This window comes from Osmerus mordax, chromosome 4 (assembly GCF_038355195.1).
Source record: "Osmerus mordax isolate fOsmMor3 chromosome 4, fOsmMor3.pri, whole genome shotgun sequence".
NCBI lineage: Eukaryota > Metazoa > Chordata > Actinopteri > Osmeriformes > Osmeridae > Osmerus > Osmerus mordax.
The window spans coordinates 467,493-481,759 of NC_090053.1; the positions used below are offsets into that span (position 1 = coordinate 467,493).

Here is a 14,267-nt window from a genome sequence, read left to right on the forward strand (position 1 = left end):
CAGGATTACAATTTAATGCTAGTGTTGGGGTTGACACACTAGACTGTCCTGAACAAAAACGATTGACAATAATCCACTCATCTGTTGACCATGGCAGCTCTAAAGTATGCAGGCATGGATGACACCGACAGTGAGGATGAGTTACCCCCCGGGTGGGAAGAGAGGTCCACGAAGGATGGATGGGTATACTTTGCCAAGTAAGCACATATGAATGGCCAGGTTGCGCATCGTCGTTTTGAAACTTTGCTATTCTGTCACAATTTTACCTGTCAAAGTTAAAGCTGTTTAAAGATGATAAGACTGTGAAAACATAACATGCTTTATGATTGACATCTTAAGTATGTGACGAATCTCTCCCCTGCACGTTATATGTCTCTCTATCGCGCTCTCTCTTTTTCTCTTTCCTCAGCCATGACGAAATGAAGACCCAGTGGGAACATCCTAAAACAGGGAAGAAGAAACGTTGTGCTGGAGGTTTGTTTAGTTTCTCTCACAAGCTCGGTCTCCCTTCCTCTCATTCTCCCCCAGGTTTCTTCTCCCCTGTCACAGATAGGCATCCCACAGTTAACTAGGTGCCTCTCTATCTCTCCAGATCTACCATATGGATGGGAGCAGGAGACAGATGATAAAGGACAGGTGTTCTATGTTGAGTAAGTAAAGTGTCTTAGGTGTCCTGAATGATTGACTGTACCTACATGTGTAGCCCAGTAGGTAGTTTGGTCTTAAACTGCATGTTTCAGGCGTCACATTCTCTCAGACTGAATGTGAGTTGGCTTACCAAGAAAGTCGAGGCTTAGACTACGTGTGTCTGAGTGTGTCTCAATGGTGTGCAGAACATTCTAATGAGTAACACATCCATAAAGTACTCATCTAAAATGTATTACATGTTAGAAACCATTTAGTGATACTTAAAAAGCTAATGTTGTTTGCATTTAACATTGAGCTGTATTGCATCTCTATTAGGCTACAACATCCCACCTCAGTATTTGACACCTTCTCTCTCTTCATCCTCTCTTCCTCAGCCATATCAACAAGCGGACCACTTACTTTGACCCGCGGCAGGCCTTCACTGTGGAGGACGTGGTCGTGAAGCCCAAGCGTTACGATGGCAACACCGCCGCCCTGGAGATCCTGCAGGGTCGTGACCTCTCAGACAAGGTGGTCCTCATCACTGGTGGCAACTCTGGCATCGGTGAGTCGAATGGATGGATGATGTTGAGTTAGGACAGGGTGGATGGATGATGTTGAGTTAGGACAGGGTGGGTGGATGATGTTGAGTTAGGACAGGGTGGATGGATGGATGGATGATGTTGAGTTAGGACAGGGTTGATGGAAAGGGTTCGGGGCTCTGGAGCACACTCCTTGATCACTTATATGTGGCCCCCATACCATTTCTGGATTTATTATACAATATAGAGTAAGTTGCCTAAAACTTAGTCTCAAAAAGGGTTTGGTAATGCAGCCATGAGCATCATGAACCTTATGAACTTGCAGATTTCCTTCAGTTGAGGAAATGTGTTAAATACAACTGTACGGACATACTGTTTAAAAAAATAATCATACATTTTGCCACTGCCATCCATCTCTACCAGTGGAGCCTAGTAAACAATGAAGAAAATTTGATGGATGGCAAAAAAAACATTTATGATAAGCTATATTGGTGTCTTCGGTTGCTGTCTATCAAACTCAAATGAATTTTTGAATGCTTTTCATACTTTGTGGCTCCCACATTTACATTTAGTCATTTAGCAGACGCTCTTATCCAGAGCGACTTACAGTAAGTACAGGGACATTCCCCCCGAGGCAAGTAGGGTGAAGTACCTTGCCCAAGGACACAACGTCATTTTGCACGGCCGAGAATCGAACTGGCAACCTTCAGATCACTATCCCGATTCCCTAACCGCTCAGCCACCTGACTCCCACATGGATCTCTCAATGGACCTTAATTTAAAAATGAAAAAATGTCTCTTGACAAAAAGGTTACCGAACCCTGAGTTTGGAGCACAAAAGATAAAGGTGCTGTTTCAGTATCTGGCCACTGGGTGGCAGTATGGCATCAGAAACCCTGACGAACTGTTCTTCTGACTACACACACGCGCTTCATTTTATCAATTTAAAACATAACATTCATCAGCATTAGCCTCCAAATGGATACACTTAAACTCAACAAATCATTCACTAATACCCAACATGATTGTATTGAAGTTCATTAGCACGCCTGAATTGGATGTCATTGTTAACTGTAATGAATGATGTCTATTTGTGCCTGGTAAATGTATGGCTCGCTATATAATAGCCTGGGATCTAATGCATTTCCGACTTCCCTCTGTGTAAATTAGCACAACTAGCAGCCATTCATTCAGTCCTGCCGCTTTGTTGAAAAGCGATAACGACAACTTGAGGGAAATCAAACAAACATAAAATTGTTAATTGTCTTTTTATTGAAATCCTTTCTCCCTGTAAGTGTTTAGTGTGTTTATTATGTCTCTGAGCTACGGTTTACACAAAAGATTGAGGCCAATGGCTGAACTGGTGAGGCTCAAGGCATCTCAATCTCTTTTCTATTCATAGCCTTCTGATTTGCTACTTCCATTCATAATATTTGAAGCCCAAAATATTTTGTCTTTATACTGTATGTATATTAAAATTTTTGAGTCAAGTAATGTCAATGTGGACCTTCAGTTGTTAGATGTCACAGGAGTGCTTGTTAGTTACTAACAAGTGAGGCCTACTCACCTACTCATGTGGCAGCTTGGCATCCAGTCACTCGTCTGGTACTAAACTGGTAGTCATGCTACCAGTTTCACAGTAAGCTATCCCTTAGGGAGGGTGGGCAGAGGCCATCTTCCTGAGCAGGGTAGAGTAGGACAGCTGGACTGAGAGGACGGCAGGATGTGACATCAACACTAGATGGCAGTCATGCTCCTTGAGGCAGATGATGAGTTGCGCACAGCAGCTGTAGCGCACTGGGCCCTTTGTTTCTCTGTACACACGGTACACATGACTTGCCTTTAAAAAACATGTTGTAACAATTTGAAATGTTGCTGGTTATATTTTTATAACAGCAACTCTTGTTGTAATTATGTAAAATATTTATTTGTTTTTATATATTTTTTATTTATTATTATAACAATTAAAATACATTATTATAATATACATTCAGTTAATTCTAGATTTTTTAGGTGGCAGTTATAAAATAAACAAAATAAAATAACAGAACAAAATACATTTAAACAGCTTTTCTGCTTCTCTGCAAAGTGCTCTAGGTATTAATGATGCTGCTATAATTAACAGTATGCCAATAGTAATAGCTGGCTCCAGTGCGATGTTTTGACATTCCAGTGGCAGTTAAATACGCTCCTGCCAGAGAAGCAGGAACGTTGAGCTTTATAATTGCATCAATAGTGTCTCACTTCCGTCAAGACTATTTTCATTTGTCTCATTGAAAATATTTGACATTCATTTACACAATAGCGGATCTCTGTTTAATTCTTGATTTACTTCCATTAATTTAGTTCTTAACGCTTTTGAAATATGCATGTAGATGAGCTTGTTAATGCATGAAATGTGCTGTGGAGGAGGGGGGTGCTAGGACAGCTGGAAGTTGCCACGGCAGCACCAGGCGTCCTGGTGGAGCGTCTCTCCACATCAGTCTGCTGCTCTGCTCGCTCATGGAGGAGCCCAGATACACTCACTGCTGCCTTTTCATTGTGATCATGGAAATGAATGGTCAATGGTAGCTCTCTCGCTTTCTCTTTCTCTCATTCTCTCTATTTCTTTCTCTTTCACACTTCTCTCTTTCTCTCCCTTCTGCTTGTCCTCCTCTCCACCTCGTTCCTTCTCTCTCTCTCTCTCTCTCTCTCTCTCTCTCTCTCTCTCTCTCTCTCTCTCTCTCTCTCTCTCACACTCTCAGTAAAGGTTTAAAGGTACTGAGCATTGATCTCTGTGTAGATGTGACCCTGGCCCAGGCCCCCCATCCATCCCTATTAGAGCTGCTGCTCCAGCCTTAATTCCTCCGTTCAACTAACAACCCCAACCTTACTTACTGCCCAGGATCCCGGAGCACTGCTGGGCTTAAAGGGCCAGAGCCGTGGCTCATCTGTCTGGAAGGACTAGGGGTCCACAACCCTGGCATTGTATGTTCTGGAGGGTCCGGGGTCCTGGGGTGTGACTCCTCGGGTGTCACCTTGAAGCCTGAGCTGAGCTGCTCCACATCCCAGCCTCTCCACAACCCACTGCTCTGTGTTCTCCTTGACAGGCATGTGTTAGAACCATACACTCGCTCCTGAAAATAGACCATGTTTTGTTGGTGAGGCGAAAGCTATATTTGTGGTACGTTTCCATGGCGTATGTGCAAGAGTGGTGGCTGTGTGTGTGTGTGTGTGTGTGTGTGTGTGTGTGTGTGTGTGTGTGTGTGTGTGTGTGTGTGTGTGTGTGTGTGTGTGTGTGTGTGTGTGTGTGTGTGTGTGTGTGTGTGTGTGTGTGTGTGTGGAAGGGGGAGGCACTCTGTCACACAGTAATCTTGATACAGTACCATTAACCATCACAACATGTCACATGCATTGCCGAAAAATAAGATACATTTCTATGTTGAATAGGTGTTTTGTTTGACAAATACCAAATTATTAATAATTGCATGATTACTACTATAGTTTATTATCTACTACATTATCTCCCAAATCAATATTATAGTTTTTGATATTAGATATTTATTGTGATCTTTTTGGCTCTGTGTTGGGTGTGTGATCTGTATAAAAAAAACTCACACCGTCCTCTTCGTCTTTGGATCAGGTGTGTGTGTAGCCAGTGAGTGAGCTTCCAGCCTCAGCTCCCAGAATCCAGCAGACACAGGTCTCTGCTACCTTCTTATTCATGGCAGAATGCTGGTACGGGGTGTTTGTGGAGATCCCGGTGCTGTGTGAGTGGATTAGGAGTCAGGCCTTCTCTCCCGGCGCGGGGAGGCAGATCTCAGAGCCAGCGAGGCGAGGAGTGTGTAGCGGGGAGCTTCTGTGTGCAGATTAAGCCCGTAGCCCAGCTTTGTGGATGATCATTAGATTGAGTCAGATTTGTTAAGCATAACTGCCATTAAATTGGCTGCAAAGCCCAGGTATTTACTGCAGCTGTGTGAGGATGTGCTGTTCCCTTAGAGAGCACCTGCAGCCGGGCTGACTGCAGGCCCACTGATGCATTATTCATCCTGTATGAGTTAGACGGATAAAAAGATGTTCCAGGTGAGGGTGGCATGTGGCGCTTGTGTCTCCATGTAAGTGTGTGTGTGTTTTTGTGTGTGTTTCTCTGTGTGTGTGTTTCTGTGTGTTTGTGTGTTTGTCAGGTGTTTGCTTATGTGGGCTTTACCTGACAGTGAAAGTGTGCATGTATTTATATTGTGACATTGTGTGAGCTTGCGTACGTGAGTGCTGATCGTGTCTTTTCTCCCGAGTTTTTATCCTCAGGGGCCTACGTGTGTGTGTGTGTCTGGTGTGTGTGTGTGTCTGGTGTGTGTGTGTGTGTCTGGTGTATGTCTGGTGTGTGTGTGTGTGTGTCTGGTGTGTGTGTGTCCCAAGCGCTGGGCTCTATTATTGTAACTGAGCAACACAGGAAATGAAAGGGGAGGTTTATAATGTGCATTTCATGTCCTCTCTGATGAATGTGTGTATCGGTGAGGTAATGAGCATGAGGTATGGTTGGTTAGTCAAATTATTCAACTTTATTAACCCAGGATGAAATTGGCTGTGCAGACCCAAACTGGTGCAACATGCAGGAGAATCCTGCTGGAGGGTGGAGGGGCTCGATAGTGATTATAGACCTAACACAGAGAGAGGATGGAATACATATATGTGCTTTAAGCCTCCCAGTTGAGTAAAAGAAAAACGGGGGACTGGGTTATTGTGTGTAGTCAAGTAGTTTATAGAGCTATCGACTTTACTGTCTGCGGATGACGGGGGGGGGGGGGGGGACTGGGCTGGGGGGCGGGGGGGGGGACGGGGGGGGGAAAGTTACATAGGGGGGATTTTGACGGCGTTGATGAAAGTGGCCCTTGTATTACAGTGGTTACAGAGTGGGCGTGGGGTGGGCAGGGGGGGGTTGGTGTTTGCTTCAGCAGGGCCCGGATGAGCGAGGCTGCTTTGGGGGTGGCCTGACAGGGGAGTGGTGTAGTCACAGGGGAGGGGCCTGCCCATGGGGGGAGGGGCCTGCCCATGGGGGGAGGGGCCTGCCCATGGGGGGAGGGGCCTGCACGAAGGTCTTCAAGGGTTTAGCTAAACAGACATTGAATATATTTGGGATTTCTTAGAAAAACTGGAAAAAAAGTGGAGGGGGGCAGGGAGCGAGGTTTGTAATGATCTCATTACACTGAACCAATCCACCTGTGTACTGGGGGCTGGTGGGTAGATGGTGGAGAGGGGCTGGTGGGTAGATGGTGGGGGGGGGGCGGAGGACAAACAAAGCGTGAAATCACTAAATCACTCTCATTACTGGGCCTGTGAGGACGGCCTCTAATGTTCCGTGTCCAACACCCAGGGCCTCATAGAGACTTCTCTCTGTATGGAGTACAGTGCAACGCAGTACCGTGCAGGGGAAGCCAGGGCGTGGCCACGTACCGTGCAGGGGGAGCAGGGGCGTGGCCAGGGGGGGCCACGCCCCTGGGGGGAGAGATGTGGCTTCTCACAGAGTAGGCTTGACCATGTATCCTCCTGTTTTGTTATATCATGTTACTAGTTTTATGTGATTTTTTAATTTGATGAGTTTCTTTTAATTATTTAACAGTTTCTTTACTTTTTTCACTCTTTACTTCTTATTCGTTTGCAGGTGCTTGTTAGAAAATATAAAACACCTTCATGCCTGACTGCCTGAACCCCAGTGTAGAGATATTACAGTTAATTTAGTAACATTCTGTCAACCTGTCGTGTCAAACTGCTCCCCCATGCGGCCCACCTCTCCTGCCCTGGTGCCCTGCCCTGGTACCAGCAGTGTCAGGCCTGCCCTGGTACCAGCAGTGTCAGGCCTGCCCTGGTACCAGCAGTGTCAGGCCTGCCCTGGTACCAGCAGGTAGGGCGAAAGGGCAGGGAGGCGTTGTACAGCAACACTGTTCTCGTTATTTCACAATTAATGTCAAGCCCTGGTTATTTGTCATCAGGAACACAGCTCAAAAGCCTCTGCCGGTGTCGCTGCCATATTCTAATTTGTTCTCCATTATGGAAAACACTGGTGTCGATTAATTTCACTTTCATGCTTTGTACACACAACAAGCTTGTGAGCCAGTGTTGTTTACAGAGCTGCAGAGTCCTTGTTCCATTTAGAAAGGAACCAAATAATCACTGTTCAAATGACAGTTCTCCGGACTCACCGCTGTTCACACGGAGAACCCCACACAAGCTCCAGTTTATCACCACACCATGTCATTCATATTACGTGCTGTTGTGAAAATGAACACAGGATTAAGAACTTGCTGGAAATACTATTTTATTTGTATTCCTATTTGTATCTCAAATATGATTGTTAAGGAAATAATGCAAATATTGTTTTTATGACAGTTATAGAAACTATACCTGACTTAATGATGCTTCTTCTGAGAGAGAAGGTAGCTGTAGACTTCTCTCTTCACTCATTTTGTTTTTATTTGCCGTTTCCTCTCCCTGTGAGTGCAGCGATCCAGGGAATGGCTCTCTCCATTACACCTAATAAGGTGTCATATCGTTTCATTCCACGCTTCGCTTGTCAGGCGATAACTCCAATCCCTCTTCAATTGGAGTTTTAATAGATATTACTCTTTAACACTCTCCTCACAATTAGACTTCCTCGTTTTCCTCTTAATGAAAATCAGATTAAGACGTAATCTAATTAAAGCTCGTTTTAACCCATCTTTTGATACAGGGGCTCTACCTCTCTCTTTTCTTCTGCGCTCATGTCGTCTGTCTATCAATAATGTGTATGTTTGTGTGTGTGTATATCTAATTATGTATTCATGTTTTTGCTGTGAAATACGAACGTAAAGAACAAGATCCTAGCAGAACTGCTTAGATGACAAAAGTTAATACAGGAAAGCAGGAAAAAATATGTTATTGGAAAAAGTTATTCTCTTAAATGAATTCAACCTACGGGTGGAAATGACCCATTTAGACTTGCAATTTGAAAATGAACTTGTATCTTTCAATGTCCTTATATCTGCAGTTATAGTCAGTGTTATCGTGACGATATAGATGGAGCTGTGTAGCGTAGGTCTGATAAACCCAGCCTATCAGACCAGCTCGTATGGGAGGAAGGTCCTTATCAGGACTCTTTGAAGTCTCCCAGTATCACAAAAAGGTTCTGTGCTGAACTGAAGTTTGTCAAATACTTAGTAGTACCAGTACTTTAACTTAGATAGTTAGATAGTTTTGTGTGCCAATTCCTGGTATCTGTGCTAGCCCTTACCCTGATGTGTGTGCTAGCCCTTACCCTGATGTGTGTGCTAGCCCTTACCCTGATGTGTGTGCTAGCCTTACCCTGATGTGTGTGCTAGCCTTACCCTGATGTGTGTGCTAGCCCTTACCCTGATGTGTGTGCTAGCCTTACCCTGATGTGTGTGCTAGCCTTACCCTGATGTGTGTGCTAGCCTTACCCTGATGTGTGTGCTAGCCCTTACCCTGATGTGTGTGCTAGCCCTTACCCTGATGTGTGTGCTAGCCTTACCCTGATGTGTGTGCTAGCCTTACCCTGATGTGTGTGCTAGCCTTACCCTGATGTGTGTGCTAGCCCTTACCCTGATGTGTGTGCTAGCCCTTACCCTGATGTGTGTGCTAGCCTTACCCTGATGTGTGTGCTAGCCCTTACCCTGATGTGTGTGCTAGCCTTACCCTGGTATCTGTGATAGCCCTGCCCCTGGTACTAGCACTCTACCAGGACACACATACTTTAATTAAATCAGTCAGTTTCATCACTGTAGTTGAAGAGTGATTAACTCTCTCTCCCCTAGACCCTGTGGCTGGTTGGATGATATGACCGGTAGAGAGTGTAGATAACCCAGCCCCCAGGCCTACTAATTATCCACCAAAAATAAGTCATCTTCAAATAATTATTTTCTCTCTTTTCATCTCCACTCTGTGTCTGTCTCTCTCTCTCTTTGTCTATTTTCTGTATGTTTCCCTCCTCTCTTTCTTTCTGTCTCCCTTTATCTCTCCCTCCCTTTCCTTCCATCCCGCAGGTTTTGAGACGGCAAGGTCCTTTGCCCTCCACGGGGCCCATGTGATCCTGGCCTGCAGGAACCTTTCCAGGGCCAGCAGGGCTGTGGGCCTCATCCAGGGGGAGTGGGTGAGTGGAGGGAGAGGGAGGGAAGACAAGTCTGTGTGTGTGGGGGGGGGGAGGGGGAGGTGGAGAGAGGGAGAGGGAAGACAAGTCTGTGAGTGTGTGTGTGTGTGGGGGGGTGGGGGTGGAGGTGGAGAAAGGGAGAGGGAAGGAGATGGAGGAAGTGAGGGAGGAAGGGGGAAGGGAGAGAGGGAGGAAAGGGAGAGGGCGTCTGATAATTACCTGAGATTACTGCTGTAATATCTGTGCGCCTGCAGATTTACGAGTGTGGGAAAATAAACAAGTGAAGTGTGTGTGCTGGAGCAGAGAGAATAAACCATTAGCACTGGCTTGATTACAGACAGCGGGAGTTGGAAGAGGAGGACGAGGAGAGAGAGCTGAGAGAAGAGAGGGAGGGAGTGAAGAGAGAGAGAGAGGGTTAGTGTGTGTAATTAAAACTATGACACACACATATACAGTACCAGTCAAAAGTTTGGACACATTTTCCCATTCACTGGTACTGTATATATATATAGAAGTAAAAAATTATACTCCTTTTATTTTCAATATAAATATATCAATATATATATTTCCAAAAAGTAAGAGCTGAGAAGCAGATTCCATATTCCACATATATATAGGAACCACAGGACAATGGAGTCAACATATCAGAGGGAGTCAGGTGGCTGAGCGGTGAGGGAATCGGGCTAGTAATCCGAAGGTTGCCAGTTCGATTCCCGGTCATGCAAACTGACGTTGTGTCCTTGGGCAAGGCACTTCACCCTACTTGCCTCGGGGGAATGTCCCTGTACTTACTGTAAGTCGCTCTGGATAAGAGCGTCTGCTAAATGACTAAATGTAAATGTAATGTAAATATCAGAATGCATCTTTGGAGTCTCTGGTCCTGTGAGCGGAGAGGAGGATTAACTGGTCCATCCTCCTCCCCGCTCCCACATGGAGGTGGTCCATCCTCCTCCCCGCTCCCACATGGAGGTGGTCCATCCTCCTCCCGCTCCCACATGGAGGTGGTCCATCCTCCTCCCCGCTCCCACATGGAGGTGGTCCATCCTCCTCCCCGCTCCCACATGGAGGTGGTCCATCCTCCTCCCCGCTCCCACATGGAGGTGGTCCATCCTCCTCCCGCTCCCACATGGAGGTGGTCCATCCTCCTCCCCGCTCCCACATGGAGGTGGTCCATCCTCCTCCCGCTCCCACATGGAGGTCGTTCAGATTAGAGGGGATATCTGGGCTCTGCTGACTGGAGCTCTTCCTTTGCTCCCAGGTCAGAAACATAGCCAGCCAAGCCATGGACAGTAAAGACAGGCTAAAACTGCAGGTTAACATCCACAGTTGTGTATGCGTGTGTGTGTGTGGTGTGTTTATGTGAATGTGGCGTGTGTATGTGTGTCTGTATGTGGGTTTTTCCTGATTGCCTCTAAAATTCTGCTTATCTTTGACTCCGACGTCCCTCTGAGGGCAGTAATGGCATCTCTTGAGATCCAGTCCTCTGATTGGTGGGCTAGCCATCTCTCTCAACTGCCCAGTGGAATACCACACACTTCTCTCTTTAGTTTAGTAATATTCTCACCAAAATATCCCCAACCCCTCATGTAGGAGAGGCTAACGAGCTGCTTTGTAAGGAGCTTGATTAGCAGATTGCTGTGTGTATACATGTGTGTGCACGTGTGTGAGTGTTTGTGCGCGTATGTGAGTGTATGTCTGTGTGACTATGTGAGGAGAATTCTGTGATGGTGCTCTGGAACCAATTAGAGTAAAACTCGGTGTCCGCTGAGGAGAACTTGTCTGCCATGTTAAACAGGAGCGTCATAACAGACAGACAGACATGCAGGTTGGCAGACAGACAGACAGACAGACAGACGGACAGACGGACAGACAGTCAGACATGCAGGTTGACAGACGGACAGACAGACATGCAGGTTGACATACATACATAACATACAGACAGACAGGATAAGGGAACATTACAGGCTCAGTACTCCTGTCTGCTTCTGCTATTTCAGGAAGGTGCTGGTTGTTCAGAGGGCTGAGAGAGAGAGAGAGAGAGAGAGAGAGAGAGAGAGAGAGAGAGAGAGAGAGAGAGAGAGAGAGAGAGAGAGAGAGAGAGAGAGAGAGAGAGAGAGAGAGAGAGAGAGAGAGAGAGAGAGAGAGAGAGAGAGAGAGAGAGAGAGAGAGAGAGAGAGAGAGAGAGAGAGAGAGAGAGAGAGAGAGAGAGAGAGAGAGAGAGAGAGAGAGAGAGAGAGAGAGAGAGAGAGAGAGAGAGAGAGAGAGAGAGAGAGAGAGAGAGAGAGAGAGAGAGAGAGAGAGAGAGAGAGAGAGAGAGAGAGAGGAGAGAGAGAGAGAGGTGGGGAGGATATTTCCAGGAGGGTACAGTGCAGGTGCATGTATGTCGTCTCTGGAGAGGACCCCTCTTGTGGCCTACAGAAACTACCAGCAGCTCAAGTTGGAGAGAAGTTGGCTTCTTTTCTTCTGCAAGTCTGTGTTTGTGCGTGTTTGTGTTGCAGGCTTGTGTGTGCGTGTGTTGTGCTTGGGTCAATGTGTGTGTGCATGGGTGATTGTTTGTGTGTGTGTGGATGGGTCATTGTTTGTGTGGGTCATTGTGTGTGTGTGTGTGCGCGCATGGGTCAGTCTGTGTGATTGTTGGTGTGTGTTGATGTGCATGCATGGGTCAGAACCCTGTGTGTGTGTGAGATAACCTCATGTGTCAGTCTGACAGCACTCCAGCCCTGCAGTCATCATGCCAAGCCACGCTCCCCCCTCTCACGCCAACAGGAAGTGACACGTCTGAAACGCTGACCTGGTCTGTTCCATCTCCATTCCCCCCCAGGGTCTGGAGATGCTGCTCTTTCTGTTCCACCAGACGACCACCTTGACTCCCTCTCTCCTTCCGCTCTTCTCATCCTTCCCCTGATTTTCTTACCCTCTTCACCTCCTCCCTCCTCCTCCTCCTCCCATCTCCTCCCTCCTGGTATCTTTGGACTTTGACTCCAACTCTCCAAGTTCATTCTGACTCTGAACTCTCCTGGTTCACTCTGTTATTGTGTGTTTGTTTGTTTGTTTAAAAACTGGGCACAGATTCATCAGTTTGCATTTATCATATTTGAAAAACTATTTATCAGAGTAACTGTACTCTCTCAGAATTACTTACCAATCCATGCATTACCATACACACACACACACACATACTTTGTACACACAAATCTGCAATTCATTAGAGAGAATCTAGGAAGAAATAGATTAAAAACATTGTGTGTTTTTACACTTTCATAAATCAACCCAGGGTTGGGGGGGCAATTCATCTACGTTTTTGGTGTCATGTGACTAACTTGTAACGGCGATTTGTTGATACACTTGTTTTTTATGATCTTAATTCTCTCCCTGCTGGTTATTGATGCCTGACCTGCAGATTAGACAAGCTCTTTTCAGAGAAGAATATTGATTACAATAAGCAGGCTGTATTTGTAGAGCAGAAATACCTGATCTTTCAGCAATATCCATGACCTCATGTGAGCCGTTCATTTACCTGTCTGTCTGCATGCTAGTCTGTCTGTCTGCATGCTAGTCTGTCTGTCTGCATGCTAGTCTGTCTGTCTGCATGCTAGTCTGTCTGTGTGCATGCTAGTCTGTCTGTCTGCATGCTAGTCTGTCTGTCTGCCTGCCTATCTGTTTACTTGTCTGTGTGCCTGTCTGTTTACCTGTCTGTCTGCCTGTCTGTTTACCTGTCTGTCTGCCTGTCTGTTTACTTGTCTGTCTGCTGTCGACTTGGCAGAGTTGAAGCCGTATTACATTCAGGCTCATATTTTCGGAGCAGAATGAGTGTTTTAGTGGAGTGGGAAAAGGCAGAATGATCTGTGATGTGTTGACCTCATGCTGCCCTCTGCTCTGCAGACCACCTAGCTTCATCAGTTCTGTCATCATGACTTACGCATGTATGTGTGTGTGTGTATGTGTGTGTGTGTGCATTTTACTTTTAATACGGGACTCCAGAACTGGACCCGGTAATCTTTTTGTACCAAATTTCCACAAGACAAGTTTTGATTATCATCCTGGCATAGTGTAGCCCAGCACAGAGGGGAGGTAAGAGAGAGACAGGGAGTGGAGGGAGGGTGGGAGGGAGGGAGGGAGGGTGGGAGGGAGGGAGTGGGGGGGGGAGTGGGAGGGAGGGAGGGAGGGAGGAGGAGGGAGGGAGGGAGTGGGAGGGAGGGAGGGAGGGAGGGAGGGAAGAAGAGGTGGAAGTGGAGATGAGGTGGTGTGTCGGGGGGGGGGGGGGGGGGGGGGGGCTCATCCATTACTGGTCCTGGCAGGCTGGGGGGGTCGGCTCAGGAAGACAGATCCACAGACTCCACCTCCCATAACCCCCGGCGTGTGACGCTGATGGATGGAGGCCATAAAGTTGCTGCTCTGACATGTGGAGAGCAACACACTGCACCCTGGGAAAATATGAGGTTAATGTCAACGAGGCCTAGAGAGAAGGAGGAAGGAGGGAGGGAGGTCTGGCTAAATGGAGGCTAAGGAATATGATCACACATTACAGTAATGTTTCTATTGGTGTAGATATTTAACCCTAGGTTCTATCGGTATAGATATTTAACCCTAGGTTCTATCGGTATAGATATTTAACCCTAGGTTCTATCGGTATAGATATTTAACCCTAGGTTCTATAGGTATAGATATTTAACCCTAGGTTCTATCGTTACAGATATTTAACCCTAGGTTGCCTGAAACGCTATTGTCTCATGTTGGGAGGTGTATTGGTCTTTTTCTTGTGAAGAGATGTTTTGGTGTGTGAGGGGTGGAGGCAGGGTGAGAGATGTTGGATGGGTGGGATGGGGCCATGTTTGGGGAATACAGAACCACTGCTCATTACCATACTCACAGATTCTTGGTCTGGGTCCTGGGGGATGAGCTTCGTTAGGAAAGATGCTTGACTAGCAGGAAAACAAAATCAGGTCAGACAGAGGCTGGTAGAAGCAAACAGAGAAGCAGTG

The 14,267-nt window shown here is 46.5% G+C and overlaps 1 protein-coding gene across 1 annotated transcript in view; it reads left to right on the top strand.

Moving 5' to 3' along the window:
* Window positions 1–43: 43 nt before the first annotated feature.
* wwox (WW domain containing oxidoreductase) overlaps window positions 44–14,267 on the top strand; it is a 24,127-nt gene continuing 9,903 nt past the window's right edge. The window contains exons 1-5 of the mRNA XM_067234129.1: window positions 44–197; window positions 410–474; window positions 593–650; window positions 1,023–1,192; window positions 9,182–9,288. Coding sequence (XP_067090230.1) covers window positions 91–197; window positions 410–474; window positions 593–650; window positions 1,023–1,192; window positions 9,182–9,288 — 507 coding nt within the window. The 5' untranslated portion in view covers window positions 44–90. The remainder of the gene's footprint in view (window positions 198–409; window positions 475–592; window positions 651–1,022; window positions 1,193–9,181; window positions 9,289–14,267) is intronic.